The sequence below is a fragment of the Panthera leo genome, chromosome A1, assembly GCF_018350215.1.
Source record: "Panthera leo isolate Ple1 chromosome A1, P.leo_Ple1_pat1.1, whole genome shotgun sequence".
NCBI classification, from domain to species: domain Eukaryota; kingdom Metazoa; phylum Chordata; class Mammalia; order Carnivora; family Felidae; genus Panthera; species Panthera leo.
The window spans coordinates 91,243,888-91,259,139 of record NC_056679.1 but is presented as its reverse complement, the minus strand read 5'-3'; the positions used below and the strand labels follow the sequence as shown (position 1 = coordinate 91,259,139).

The 15,252-nt window shown below is 52.8% G+C and overlaps 1 protein-coding gene across 1 annotated transcript; it reads right to left on the bottom strand.

Moving 5' to 3' along the window:
* Positions 1-1,314: 1,314 nt before the first annotated feature.
* GRM6 (glutamate metabotropic receptor 6) lies at positions 1,315-15,028 on the bottom strand. Its single transcript, XM_042905451.1, has 10 exons — positions 14,522-15,028; positions 11,357-11,573; positions 11,026-11,161; positions 10,168-10,322; positions 8,897-9,037; positions 8,593-8,793; positions 5,860-6,005; positions 5,143-5,766; positions 2,328-2,639; positions 1,315-1,610 (listed from the first exon to the last, which is right to left on the bottom strand). The coding sequence occupies exons 1-10, from the start codon at positions 15,026-15,028 to the stop codon at positions 1,413-1,415; spliced, it is 2,637 nt and encodes an 878-aa protein (XP_042761385.1). The 3' UTR covers positions 1,315-1,412.
* Between the last annotated feature and the right edge of the window lie 224 nt (positions 15,029-15,252).

Here is a 15,252-nt window from a genome sequence, read left to right as displayed (position 1 = left end):
AATCCACACAGGAAGGAAGCCTGATGAGATAGTGAATTTTGGAAAGCACTGAGAGATAAATAAAACTTCCTAATTCACATGGTGGAGAGACCATAGGAATGCAAAAATGTGAGGATAGAGAATCTGTACACAAAAAATGTTACTTTGTGGAGAAGGCCTATTAATTTAATTTAAGGAATCAGACCTAGTCCCAAGGTCACAATTTAGTACACAACAGAGACTCAGTGTAGGAAACAGTCTTTTTTGTTGTATGAAGTGGGGTTGATCTTCAGAATCGGTTCCAGACATCAGCTACTAGAGAATTCAAACTGATAAATGAAAAGAATCAATTTAACAAATTTAAATCGTGCCACAGGGAAATACAATTCCACAACTGAAACCAACCTTTTGGTAAAAAAAAAAAAAAAAAAAAAAAAAAAAAAATACTGAAAAATGAATGTCCATGCATTTGATGTCCAAGCATTTCCCTCCTGTGCCCTGTGTTCGCCTTTCAAAAGGGACCTCCCAGTAAATATTGGGAGAGAAAAGTTTCAATATTCATCGTAAGATGTCTACCTGGAATTAATCGTCACCATGGACACAGCTCTCTGTCACTGGCCCCAGCCTGAGGCTCCTGACCACAATCTCTCACAGGCATCAGAAGAGGGCAACCACCACCCTGTTGTTTTATTCTCACACCACTAACACCACACAAGGGTTTGGGGGTCATTTGAGGGCATGTGCATGGGAAAGGAAAAAAGCTATACTCCTAAGTGTGACATGCCCCAGATCCCAGGGGCGAAGGTTCTGAGAAAAAGATCTCAACACATGTAACCTCATGGGGTACGTCTCAGTTCTCACTCTCACATCGCATTCTCGCTCTCTGGGCTCTGACCCAAGGTTCCATCCCTCATTGCCAAGCCTGAGTTATACTCAGTCCGGAACCCAGACCCCCAGGGTCTCTTGTGGAAACTGCTCCTCCCTGCATCCAGCTCTGTATTTCCACAGTGAGATCTACACATTCTTGCACACTGTCCAATCCCTGGGTTCTGCTGGCTAATTGGGTAGAAATCTCACTCACGCTGGGCCAAGCCTGGGGCTTCATCATGCTCTCTGAACTCAGACCAGGGAGCATAAGTTCAGTCACTCCCTAGAGTAGAATCTTCGTGGTGGCTGTTTCCCTCCATGAGTAGAAAGTCTGGTCTGCAGCAAGGATATATGGTGCCCACAGGCACAGAAAAGCAGGGATGACGTGTGGTGTGTGGGTCCAGATCTTTCTGGAGTCCAGCCCCATCCCAGTGGGCATGGGCTTTGTGGACTCCCTGCCTCCAACTGCTCACTGCAGACTTGGACTTTTCACAGCTTCCATGGTGAAGCAAGGGAAAGAAAAGAGCAGAAGAGAGGGAGCAACCATCCCACTCATCCCCCACTCACTACTTGGGGGCCTCCGTGTCCTCGCCCTTGGGTGGGGCTGCCACTGTGGAGGTCGCCTTGAGGCTTCGCTTCCGCTTCTGCACATTCTGCTCCGGGTGGAACAGGATGACGTAGGTCTTGGGCACATAGAGCATGCCAAGGGACACCGATGCACTCAGGCTCAAGGACACAGTCAGTGTGGTGGTTTGGATGTAGATCTGAGTCATGGAGGAAGGGACCGGGTGGGACTCAGCCCTGTTCTCTCCCACCCCCCCCCCCCCCACATGAGTCCGTGTTCATCGGGTGAATGGAAAAGACAACATACAAGCAAAGGCCCTGTGGCATGAAGAAGTGGTGGTCATGACATGGCTCCAATAGAGACAGGATGGAGGATGAGTGACACGGCACCAAATGGACAAGTGACCAAGGGAAGCGAAGGGTTCATTCACAGCGAGTGACACCTGGGGAAATGGTCCCTATGCCTGAAAAGGGTTAGAGCATGTTAATGAATGAGTGAATATGTTTTCAAATGAACAAACGAATGAACAGAGATTGAATAAGAGAGCAAGTGGGCAAACAGATGATTGACGGGTGAATAAGCAAATGTTCTACTCTGTGCACAAATAAATGACTGAATAATGATCAAGCAAATGGACTGACAGATTAATGGATTGACAGGTTTGAAGTATATGAAGAAGTAATTGAATAGAAACAAGTTAGTGGATGGATAGAAGCATGGATGAACAAATGAAGGGAGACAGAATTCACTGAGCCAGCAGCGACACTGACAAATGAGTGAATGAGTATGTACATGAATGAATCAGCCAACAAGCAATCATTCAGATGGGTGGTCCAGCTCTTGGGACAATTGAGCCCCTCCTTGGACAGGCAAGAAACAGAGGAGGCAGTGAAAGCAACAGGAGACCCCAGATTACCTTCTCAGCTGACTGGGCGGTACCAAAGAAGATAGGCACAAAAGCTAGCCAGATGATGCAGGTGGTGTACATGGTAAAGCCGATGGGCTTGGCCTCATTGAAGGTCTCGGGCACACCGCGGGCCTTGATGGCATACACTGTGCATGTGACCATGAGTAGGAGGCTGTAGCCCAGGCAGCCGATGAGGGACAGATCTGACATGTCGCACTTGAGCACCCCTCTGGCCTGCTCCGGGTCCACGGTCCGTTGCTCTTCGTAGTCAATCACACTGTGTGGGGGCTGGGCCCCCAGCCATGCCATTACTCCCACCACCTGCAGGAGCCGACACCGTATCAGGGACACACCCAGCCTAGCCACCCACCCATGTCTGGCAGGTTAGGGTTGCCTCCAGGCTCCTGGCCTACTGAGTGGGATGCTCAGGTCCAAGAGCCACAGTGACAGCAGGAAGAGGCCCTGGAATTGTGACCCTACACATATCTTCTCCATTCTACCTTGGGGGAGAAGCCGGTGCATGCCCCATGGATGCCCCCAGACTCAGCAGAGATCTTGTCTCCTCACAGCCCTCCAGGTAGGCAGTAACCATCTCCATTCTGTAGATGTGAAAACACGAGCTTGATCCTGTCTAGCAACATGGCAAACCTAGTTTTTGAGGACCCCCTTCCTTCTCCAGCTCCAGAGAACTGTTGAACATAATGTGATGAAATCATGTGCAGATGCATGGTGAAGCTCAGAACGAGGCACTTAAACAGACACTGGTAAGAATGTGAGCTGATGCCAGGTGGCCTGGGAGGTTATCAAAGTCGAACACAAGCACTAACAGGGGGGAGATGGAATAGCAATTCCCTCACAGTGACAGGAGACATGACCTTGAGCCAAGAGAAGCTAGGGAACAGGAACTAAGACACCTGCATAGAGGCAGGACGCTGGAAGGGCTGCCCCGTCCATGCATGCAGATTGTTCACTGCACAAGACTGCCTGATGTATGTGTGTAGGAGGTGGGTAGGTGGGGCTGAAATCCAGCCAACACTCCGGTGCCATACTATGTCCCTACAGCAGAGCTCTGTGATCCTGGAAGAAGGGATGCTTTTTTTTTTTTTTTTAATTTTTTAAAAAGTTTATTTATTTATTTTGAGAGAGAGAGAGAGAGAGAGCAGGGGAGGGGCATAGAGAAGGAGAAACAGAATCCAAAGCAGGCCCAGGCTCTGAGCTGTCAGCACAGAGCTTGATGTGGGGCTCAAACTCACAAACTGAGATCATGACCTGAGCCAAAGTCGGAAGCTCAACTGCTGAGCCACCCAGGTGCCCCAAGAAGGGATGCTTTTTATTAATTTGTACATCCAGAAGGAGAACTTTTTTGTGATTCTCCCAAAGGCAGTAGCTCCATAAACAAGGGACTAATAACACCCCACCCAATGTCCAGGAAAGCAGCATGAAGGCTCCTCTTATAACAAGGCTCTAGGTAGGGGGGAAAAGTTGCCTGTGAGAAACTAATACCCAAGGCCTGTGATACACAGAAGCAGCAACCAAAATGGATCCCACCAATTTTGCAACACATGTAATTGATAAGGAACAAGCATCTGGTACATGTAAAAAACAAACAAACAAAAACAAAAAAAAACCTCCTACAAGAAAATGTGCAAAGTGTAGGAACAGGCACATCACAGAAGAGGAAACTCCAAAGGCCAGCTCCACTAGTAATTAAGTAAATGCAAATTAAAACAATGAGATACCACTTCATGTCCACCAGATTGGTAAATAACCTAGTAAAATTGAAGGTATGCCTCTTTGAAAGGGTCCAGGACCTCTGGAAAGGTGGGTCCGCAGATGAACCAGGAGGTACTAAATTTAGTCTAAGTATCTCTATCCTGGGGAAAGGGGCACCACAGGGATTTCAAGGAGGGAAGCAGGAAGGTAAGAAGTCAGGATGTGCTGGGCATTGCCATTCTGGCCCTGACAGGGGACGTTCGGCCCCTGCTACCTTTATGGCAACACTTTTCAGTCATGGAGAATTGCCTGTGGGTGGGAATGAAGGTGGTATATGCAGAACTAGGTAGGGAGAAGGGCTTGCCTGGAGTGGAGAGCGTGTCATGTTAAAAGCAGGCTGACCATAGGCCCTCCACCTAGCCCTGAGAACTGGGCTGGCTGTACAATATCACAGTGTCACACACACCCGTCTCTCAGTACGCTTTGCACAGAAAATATCCAGCGCCTTCCAGCTCATGAGAGTAATTTCTGCTGTTATAATGTTACTATCTTAGAGAAAACCCTGAAGGTCCCTGAGTGCTTTTGCTGCACATACAGCATGAAATCCCTGCCATTTATGGAGCTGGACGTCCTGCTCCATAGTGCCATTGCTGGAGCCTGTGCCTCTCATCCAGGTTACCCTGGTGACTGGGCAACAAACAGGAACTCCCTTTATGGAAACAGATTTTTTTTTTTTTCTTGAGAAAACTGTCACATAGCTCTTTGCCTTATTTTTATATGGGAGCCAAATTGTGGAAGAGTTTGTTCAGTGTACAGAAAATAATCTCATTGTTTTTACAGAAACGTTGCTGGATGCTCGCACTCCCCAGCTTAAGGACCATTTTCCCTCAAGGACAGAGCCCCGGGGACTGGCTGCTCTGAAATGAGTTCTGCATATAAGTAAAACAGTAGGGCCCTGTCTCTTGTAGACTTCCCCTCCCCCCCCCCCCCTTAATTTTGACATAGGAGCCAAAATAGAAGAGTGATCACCTGATTTTTTGGAGTGTTGGACAAGCCCGCCAGCGCAGGCCCAATGCGCCCACCGAGTGGCCCTGGGATTCCCACAACCCACCTGCACGGAGGTGAGGCTGAAGGTGATGACGAGCTGCGAGGTGGGGCTGATGAAGGGCGGCGGCGTGACAGAGCGCTTCCCCTGCTCGAAGATGCGGTAGATGCGGTTGGTCTTGGTGAGCAAGGCAGAGTAGCTGAGCGTGGTGCCAAGGCCGAGGAAGAGCCTGCGGCCGGCGCACACTGCCGCGCCGGGCTCGGCCACCATGAGGAAGGTGATGGCGTAGATGAGGAAGATGCCTGTGAGCAGCACATAACTGAGCTCGCGGCCCGAGGCGCGGACGATCGGCGTGTCGTTGTGCCGCACAAAGGTGGCCACCACGGTGGTGGTGGCCATGCTGCCCAGCACGGCCAGCAGGAGTGGCGGCGCGGCCCAGGGCGAGGACCAGGTCAGGCGCACGATGGGCGTGGGGCGGCAGCCCGTGTGGTTGCGCGTGGGCCGCATGTCCCCGGGGCAGGCCTCGCACGTGAACTCGTCCACCTGGAAGCGGTACCCGTCACAGGCCTCGCAGTGCCAGCAGCAGGGGACGCCCTTCACCATCTTTTTCCGCTCACCAGGCCCACAGGGGAGGCTGCACTGGGACCCAGGCACCTCGCGGGTGTCTCCCGACCACTGGAGAGCTTCCACCTGCGGGCACAAGAGACGAGAGCCTGGGACTCCATTTGGGGACGGTGGGCCCGGGCCCCTGCGCCTCCCGTCGGCGTGTCTGTGCCCACTCACGTCCAGCCTGAGAGTCTCTGCCCACTGGCCCACGGCCTGGTAGCCACCGCTGCCCGCACTGCCGTTGGCCGCCTGGTACTGGAAGATGTCATAGCGCCCGGGCGCATCCCCGTTCTCGTTGAACATCACCGGGGTCCCCGCGCTGCCTAGAGGGAGAGCCCATCATCCTCAGCTGGTCCCCCATCTCATCCTGGAGACGCCCAAGGCCCAGCCAGGATAAAGAAGTCATGTGCAAAGATGCTCAGTGTCATCAGGGAAATGCAACTCAAAATCTATATTAACAGGAGCATCTGGACAGCTCAGTCGTTTAAGCGCTGGACTTTGGCTCAGGTCATGATCTTACAGTTGGTGAGTTCAAGCCCCGCTTCACGCTGTGTGCTGATAGCTCAGAGCCCAGAGCCTGCTTTGGATTCTGTGTCTCCCTCTCTCTGCCCCTTCCCCACTCATGCTCACTCACTCTCTGTCTCTCTCTCAAAAAGAAACAAACATTAAAACAAAACTACAATAAGATACCTCCTCACACCCATTAGCATGGCCACTTTTCACACACCAGAAAATAACGAGACTCAGTGAGGATGTGGAAAAATTGGAACCCTGATGTATTTTGCTGGTGCAGATGTAGAATGGTGCCATCACTGTGGAAAAAAAGTGTGGCAGTTCCTTGAAAAACTAAACACAGAATTATCACATCCCCAGCAACTCCACTTCTGGGTATATGCCCCAAAGAAGTGAATGCAGGGCCTCCAAGATCTATCTATCCACCCGTGTTCACGGCAGCTTTGTTCACAGTAGCCAAAAGGTGGACACACAAAAGTTGTTCACTGGGGGCTGAATGAATCAACAAAGTGTCTATTCATGCAAGGACATTATTCAGCCTTAGAAAGGAAGGGAGTTCTGACACATAGCTATGACACAGATGAACCTTAAGGACATTATACTAAGTGCAGTGAGCCAGTCACATGAAAGGCCAAATACTGCATCATTCGTCTTGCGGGATGTACCTAGAGGAGGCAAAATCATAGAGACAGAATGTTGAATGGAGGTGGCCAGAGGCTGGGGGAGGGCGAGGAGGAGCTGTTCTTTAATGGGGATGGAATTTCAGTCTTAAGATAAAAAGAAGTTCTGGAGAACGATTGCTGCACAGTGTACACGACTAAGCTGTACCCTTAAAGATGGTTAAGATGGTCTGTATTACACCATGTATATGATAACCACAATTTAAAAAGAAAAATGAAAGGGACGCCTGGGTGGCTCAGTCAGTTAAGCGGCTGACTCTTGGTTTCAGCTCAGGTCATGATCTTGCATTTCTTGAGTTTGAGCCCCACATCGGGCTCTGCGCTGACAATGTGGAGCCTGCTTGGGATTCTCTCTCTCCCTCTCTCTGCCCCCCTCCCACTTGCTCTCTCTGTCTCTCTGGAAATGCATAAATAAACTTCAAATAAGAAAAAGAAAAAAGAAAGAGCTTTAACAAGCCAGGCAAAATGATGGGTTCAAGACTTGTACAAAGGTCTGAGTGTTGGCATGAGATTTGTACTGATTTGAACAATCAACTTTTATTTCTTTTAATGATTTTTTAAAAGTTTACTTATTTATTTTTGAGAAAGACAGAGACAGCATGAGGGGAGGGCAGAGAGACAGAGAGGGAGAGAGAGAATCCCAAGCAGGCTCCATGCTGTCAGTACAGAGCCCAATGCGGGACTCAACCTCACAAACCGTGAGATCACGACCTGAGCCAAAACCAAGAGTCGGCCGCTTAACTGACTGAGCCACCCAGGTGCCCCTTGGCTTTATTTCTTTTGGAAGCCCATTCTACCAGCTTGTAGAGCTGGTCTGCAATGATAGTAAGTTGTGCCATTTATCAGAGAGCTTAGCAGAAAGAAGGTACTCGGTAGTTGGTGGAAGAACACTTTTTAATTTTATAAAGAATAGTAACTGGGGGCACCTGGGTGGCTCAGTCAGTTGAGCATCCGACTTAGGCTCAGGTCATGATCTCACAGTTTGTAAGCCCGCGCGTCGGCCTCTGTGCTGATAGCTCAGAGCCTGGAGCCTGCTTTGGATTCTGTGTCTCTCTCTTTCTCTGCCCCTGCCCTGCTCACACTCTGTCTCTCTCAAAAATAAACATTAAAAAAAAAAAAGAATAGTAATTGACTAAGAAGTATATCTCTCTGCACAAACCATGAGGGCAGCTTGGGTCCATTTGGGCCTTTTCAGAAGACCTTATTCTGAGCCCTGCCTATGTGCCAGGCCCTCTGCTGGTACCAGAGGACACATCAGACTTGCACCTTGTGCTCCCGTGGCACAGAGCTTAGCTGGGGTGGCCTTTGCAAGCCCAAGACTCAGAATGGGCAGCCTGTCCACACTGTACACAGTGCCTTTGCACAGTCTGCACCGTGCCCCACACAGGCCCAGAGTCCAGATGCCCCCGAACTCTGTGCAATGGAGGGGAGAGTTGCATGTGGCCCACTGAGGGTTCCAGGCAGGAAGGGGTCACAGAAAAAGTTCCCCAACACCTGAATTTCACAACTTGGGGCAAGGGGTACTGAAGCCTGGGGATGAGTGTTAAAAATTGGTTCCAGAATTTGGCTTAAGTTTTCAGCTCTCAGTTCCGGGTGCCCCCACCATACCATCCTGCCTCTCTCATCCCTTTGATCCCCAGTCAACCTAGGTCCCGCAGAGAAATCCAACCCCGGGGGCTTCCCTTCCCTGTTGTTAGGAGATCTGGCTCCCACTCACCATTGAAGCGGACAGCTCGAATATACTGCAGCAGCATCCGCCCATCGGTGGTCTCCATCGCGGGGCACAGGCCCGTGAGCCCTGGGCAGAGTGCTTGGTGCATGCTGTGGAGGGCGTGGGCAATGGCGTACACAGCATCGATCACAAACTGCACCTTCCCCTCCTGCTCGTAGGTAGAGTCCCGGCCGATGCGTTCCTCACCTGTCCTAGGGATGCCCGGAGGAAGTGTGCCTGGACCCCTGGCATCCCACCTGGCCTCCCACTTTCTCCCTCACCTCCCCTTGCCACCCTGGGCAGCTCTCACCTGTGCATTTGCGGGCGGAGTCGTCGGACTGGGTACCTGAGCTGATCAGTTTGCAGTTGAAATTCTCTTCCCAGAACTCGGCAAACCAGATGTTCCGGCGGTTGTTCTCCAGGGAGCGGGTCATGAAGTACTGGTCAAATCCTGAGAGTGGGGAGAGAGGAGGATGGCAACCATCTGAACCAGACATGATTCTTCTGTGTCCCTTCACCACTTGCTCACTTCGCAGCTAGGACTAGCCACATGACTGACTTCTGGCCAGTGACTTCAGAGGGATCTGGGGACTCCAGGGTAGAATTTGCATCCTGTTGTAAATGCAGAGCCTCACTGCATGAAAGACTTTGAGGCTGCTCCTTCTTTCCCGGTTAGGATGCTACTGTGAAGGTGTGATGGGTGGAGCTTCAGCAGCCACTTTGTGATTATTAAGACACCTCAGTCACCAAGGCACATAGCAACCATGGAGGATGGTGGAACAGAAGTGGGGACAGAGCTCAGGACTTTGAGAATGTCATTAACTCACTGGCCCAAACCTGAAGTGGCCTACTTTCAGACGTCTTGTCTTGTGACGAAGTGCCTTTATTGCTAAAACTGCTCTCATCCTAATTTGTCAAATGCAACCAAATGCACTCTAAGGGAAAGAAAAAGTGTGAGGGTGGGTGTACACCCACAAGAGGCTCTGAGTCCCCAAAAGTTAAGGCTCTCAGCCTTTACAAGTTTCTTTTCTTCATAAAATAGCCCTGTAGCACCTCATGAAGGTGCCTTCAGGTCAGTCTTTGGGAAAACGATCAATCCTGTTATAAAGGGAACATCTCTGCTGGATTGTTCCAGACATTGACAGGTGGTATGGTGGAAGAAGGGAGGGGAGGCAGGCTTCATCATCTGACCAATAGGACAATATGTTGCCATCCTCGGCCTTGCTCCCTTTTCCCCAGCCCTCAAATTGGTGTGCCTTTTGAGGAACCAGCAACACCAGGAATGCAGGCATTGAATTAAAACAAAAACAGAAAGAGCAAAACTAATTCTTCACCCTGTGCAGTGGGGTGGGCTTTTCCTCCTTTGCCAACTCAAACACTGCCTGGAGGGAGGTATTCACAGAATCTCAGAATCCTAGAGTTTGGGAATCCCGGAAGGGACATGAATCAGGATGCAATTTTACAGGTGGAGAAAATGAGCCCCCCCCCCCCCCCCCCGTCACCACCACCACAAAGAGGGGTCCGTGGGGAAGGACAAGCAGGGGCAGGGGATACCGTGGGGGACAGCATCCCCGCACTCACCATCTATGGAAGCCCTTTTGGGCAGGATGGTGATGGCCCCCACGGCCACATCCTCCAGGTTCAGGATGGGTGAGGTCTTGGCTCCCCAGCTGTCAGAGCCGACCCATAGGAAGTGACCCGTCAGGTTGGCCTGGCGTGCGGCCTCCAGTACCCTCCTGGTAGGAATGGGGCGAGTGGTGAGTGAGGGCCTGCCATCCTCCTCCAACTTACCTCTGGCCACTTCCTGTTCTTCTCTCTTCTTCTATCCCCTTCCAAACCACTCAGCAGACCCTCATTTATCAGGAAAAATGGGGTTTCTGGGGTTTAGGACACCTGCCCTTGGCTTCTCAGGTAGTCAAGTTTGCAGCCAGGCTCTGGCCCCAGGCCTGCCCTCTTATTCTGTGCATACAGCCCACTTCACACTGCCTGGAAGAGGGGCCTCCCTTTTCTTGCGGAGCCCTCTGCTGGCTCTGAGCCACACAGGCCTCAGGGCAGAGTCCATGGCCACCTGCTGATACCTCCTGAACGGCCTCCCAGGGCTCCTTGCCAGACAGCTCATTTTCTGCACTTAGATCTGCCCACGGGTCTCTCCCTTATTTTGGATGATAAGAACAGACAGGCGTTTTTGTGTGTTTCCCTTGGCTAGTCTTGGAGCATCTCCACCCAGAACAGGCCTGGTTCGTTTCTGGGGGGCACCAGACAGAGAAATGGCAGCAGGAAAAATGTGTAAGGGCAGGAAGGTGGGGGGGGGCAGTCAAGGAGAGAGGGAGGAGGAGGAAGGGAGGATGTGCAAGGCTGGAGGATATGTAGGAAGAGGGGGCAGGGCCTTCGAGGAGAGCCTCTAATAAACATGGTGATGGAATGCGTCCACTGTCCCACCTGATGTCATCCTCGTTGGCAAAGATGATGATGCCCCGGGCATTGGGTGTCTCCATTAATCTCTTGATCACCTTGTTGAATTCTCCTGGCTTTGGTTCCCTAGGAATCTTGATGGACTGGGCAATACAGACCCCCCCTGGGTGTCGGGGATGCCAAAGTCACCTTTTGTTCCACCCACTCACCCAACCCACTGGGGCCGCCACTGTGCATGATTGTGGCAGGGACAGAGTCCTCCAAAGGAAAGGGGCACCTGCCCACAGGGGCACCATCCACGCTCCCCACCATGTCTGATGGCCCTGGCTCACCCCTGGGACCCCCACACCCAGCTCACCAGCCTCCCGGGAGATCTGCACAAAGGCCTCAACCCCACTCTCGCCATAGTTGCCCTCGGAGGCCAGTGTGGACACGTAGTTCCATCCCAGCGCCCTCACGATGTCCACCATGGCCTGGGCCTGGTAGGAGTCAGGTGGCACGACTCGGGAGAAGAAGTCATAGCGTGTGGAGTCGCTGAGCTCAGGGGCTGTGGACGCGTAGCTGATCTGGGGTATCTGGAATGGGGAAGGACATCTGGGTTATGGAGGGAGGGTCAGTGACCCTATGGGGAGGGAGGGCAACAGGGATCCAGGACACAGGTGGGGGCATGGAAGTTCAGGATTAGGGTTGGAATAGCCACATGGAGACGCCTCAGGCGTGGGAAAATCTCTGCATTTTGAGAAGTGGTCTGATGGAATATGGGAGGTATGAGGGTCAAAGGAGGAGGGCAGGGCACCATACACACTGGTGCAGGATGTGTCCAGGCAAAGGTGGAGTGGGGACTCAAGTCCATCCTGTAGCTGATCCAGCTGCTGGGCAAAGGCTGCATCTGAGAGGGGAATGGGGCTCCTGTCATCCCTAGGGGAAAGCATATTTTCCTAATTCACACAAAGGGGCAACCTGTGTAGGGGAGCAGCACCCCCAAGCAGGGTCAGAGCAGGCAGGGGGGCTAGGAAGGGATTATTTGATTCAAAGCTGTGTCTGGTTTTCTGGAGGGGACTGCTTGGAGTTGGGTTTATCTCTGTGCATTAGAGTGACGGACAGCTGGGATTATGGGCTGAGCTGATCCAGGAGAAGGGGGGCGTGAATAGCAAGGGTGGGAGGAGAGTGGAGAATGGTAGGGGAAGGCTGAGGAAATCAGGACGATGGAGGCTAATTAGAGAAGAGGGCTGAAGTGGGAGCTGGTGAAGGTCAGAAGACAGGGAAGGTTCTGGCAGGGGTGGGCCAGACTGGTCTAGGGGAGACAGGGATGTCTGAAGCAGGACAGAAAGTGTAGAGTGTGGAGACAGTGTGCGAAGAGCAGGAGGGAGAGAGAAGGAAAGATGGAAGGAGGAAGAAGGAAGAGAGCGACAGGGAGACAGAAAAAGAAAAATAAGAAGAACCACAAAGAAAGAGGGAATGTCAGAGAAAAAGGAGACAGAGAAGGACGAGGGCAGTTCGTGGATGCTGTAGATAGTCTCGGCACTCTAGACACTAAAGTTTAATCTTGAGAACAATCTCCTCGTACAGGTTGAACCTCCTGAGAGAAATTAATCTAAAATGCCTGACTGCTGGGGCGCCTGGGTGGTTCAGTTGGTTAAGCATCCAATTCTTTGTTTCAGCTCAGGTCTTGATCCTGCTGTTCGTGGATTCGAGCCTCTCATCTGGCTCCGTGCTGACAGCTCAGAGCCTACTCTTGGGATTCTCTGTCTCTGTCTCTCTCTCTGCCCCTCCCTTACTTGCTTTCTCTCTCTCTCTCTCTCTCTCTCTCTCTCTCAAAATAAACAAACATTTAAAAATAAAATAAAATAGGGGCATCTGAGTGGCTGTCGGTTGAGCATCTGACTTCAGCTCAGGTCATGATCTCCCAGTTCATGAGTTTGAGCCCCCACATCGGGCTCTGTGCTGATAGCTCAGAGCCTGGAGCCTGCTTCAGATTCTGTGTCGGTCTTTCTCTCTGCCCCTCCCCTGCTCACACACACACACAGTCTCTCTCTCTCTCTCTCTCAAATATAAATAAGCATAAAAAGTAAAAAAAAAAATAAATAAATAAATAAAATAAAATAAAATAAAATAAAATAAAATAAAATGCCTGACAGCACAGTAATACAAATATGGCCTGAACTCCGTCTCTGCTCCTGGACCAGGAATTGCAAAACAGCCCCTCAGGGAACCAAATCTGTTCCCTGGTTGCCATTCATGCACCAGTGTCTTCAAGCGTTTAATTTTTGAATTGGTAAGTAGTGTTTAACATGGTGTGGGGGTGCAGGGTGCTACCTTAGTCTGGGGCTGAACTGGCAGCAGGGGCCCTGGGCTTATGGGGTCCTGCTTCACCCATCTACGCCCCAACCTGGCCCTTGAAGGCCCTTGAGTCTGAGATCTCTGCACTCAGCCTAGAGGGGCAGACACAGGGAAAGGGACAGAAACCAGAGCTCCAAGCAAGGCAGGGGACAGAGCTATAAACACAGACAGACATGGGCAGTCGGGTGAGACAGAGACTCTCCTCACTACTACCCCGCCCCCCATACACCCCCCCCCCCCCACACACACACATCCCAGGGAGCCACAGAACTTCTCTTGGTGCCTACTAGAAGCTGTGTCTGTATGACAACACTGACATCCGGTGGGAACAGGGGTGGGGGGATTACATGCATGCAGATGATGGAGGGGGACCCACATAAAACCTCTACCCAGCATGGTAGAAACAGAGGCCTTGCCTCAGAGAAACTCTCAAGACACTGAAGTCCCCTCCCCCAGCCGGAAGGAAGCAAAGCCTTCCTTTCTTCACATAAAGATGGAAGGACAGAGACACCCCTCCCCCACAGAACCCCAGTGAATGACTTCTACTGAAAATCCCCACACTCTAATGCCAAAGGCCCCCTAATCCCTTATTCTTATGCCCTTCCCCTCAATCACTGCCCCCCCCAGGCTGCAGGGAAGGGGCTGCCCCCGCACTTAAGACAGTTCCCTCAAGATGAGGGAACTACTCACCACTACCCTCCCCTACCCCGCAGAGTTGCCAGGGTCATGTCCTGGTGACCCCACCAGAGGAGGGCCCTGTCCCCAGGGCCGGGGGCGGGACCACCACACAAGGTTGTGCAATATGTGCCCCAAACAAGGACACCCAAGCAAGCGACCAAGATGAGGCTAAACTCCAGGGGGCCCTGCTCTAATCAATTGGGTCTCCAGGCAAAGGCTGCATCCCGCTGTGGGAAGAGGCAGCCTTGACCGCCCAGAAGGTAGGTTTCCTTAATTCACACAAAGGGCTGTGTGTGCAGGTGGCAGCGCTGGCAGGGCACCTGAGCAGACAAGGAAGGGTCGACGGGTTGGGTTGATCTGGCTCGGGCTTGCTTCTGGCTCCCAGGGCAGGGTTTCTTTGAAGCAGCGGGTGATCTTTGTGAATTTGAGTGATTTCTGCCCGGAGACTAGACTTCAGCCACCCGGAGGGCGGGGACGGGACGAGGACGCGAGAGAGTGCCCTCACCGCAAACAGGCGCAGCACATTGGCGACCATGATGGAGACGGAGCTGGCCGACGCGCCGACGACAGCCACGACCCGCTCGGGGGGCGCGGCGCGCAGCGGAGGGACGCCTCCGGGGCAGCGCACTGCCCCCTCGTCGCCGTCGCCGCGGCCCTGGATCAGCGCCTGCACGAAGGTCAGCGCCTGCTCCAGCGCGTACGTGTCCCGAGAGCAGGTGTCGAGCAGCCGCGCGCCCAGGCGCACGCCGGGCAGCAGCGCAGGGTCGGCGTTCACGCGGTCCAGCGCGTACAGCATGGCCTCCAGCCGGTGCACGCCCTGCTCCTTCTTCAGCTGCCCGCACGCCCTGCCCGCAGCGCCCCGCGCGTGCACCGGGAACAGGCCGCCCAGCGTGAGGCCGCCCGCCAGGCGCACCGAGCCCGCCGCGCCCGCCGCGCCCGCTTGCACCAGCACCAACAGCGGCGGCAGCAGCGCCAGGAGCGGCGGCTCTCGGGCGCTCCCCGGCCTGGCCATCCGCTGTCCAGCTGCGGGAGGAGGACAGGGCGGGGAGGGGAACAGAACAGGGGAACGCTCTGAGCGCTAGGCAGAGGGAGAACCCCGGGTCGCGGGGAAGGGGAAGGAGCTCCGGGTGCTGGGGAGAGGGGAGGCGCGCAATAAATGTTGGCTGAGCGGGTTGGGGAAGAAATGGGCTATCAATTCGCCCAGCCCTCCCAGGTCTCCACCGCGCTCTCACACCC

Coding starts and splice junctions, on each gene's coding strand:
- GRM6 (XM_042905451.1), bottom strand. CDS start 15,028: ATGGCCAGGCCGGGGAGCGCCCGAGAGCCGCCGCTCCTGGCGCTGCTG. Junction 11,574..14,521: donor ATGTGCTGCGCCTGTTTGCG/GTGAGGGCACTC, acceptor TCCCCATTCCAG/ATACCCCAGATCAGCTACGC. Junction 1,611..2,327: donor CCGCCCAGTCAGCTGAGAAG/GTAATCTGGGGT, acceptor TCCATGACTCAG/ATCTACATCCAAACCACCAC.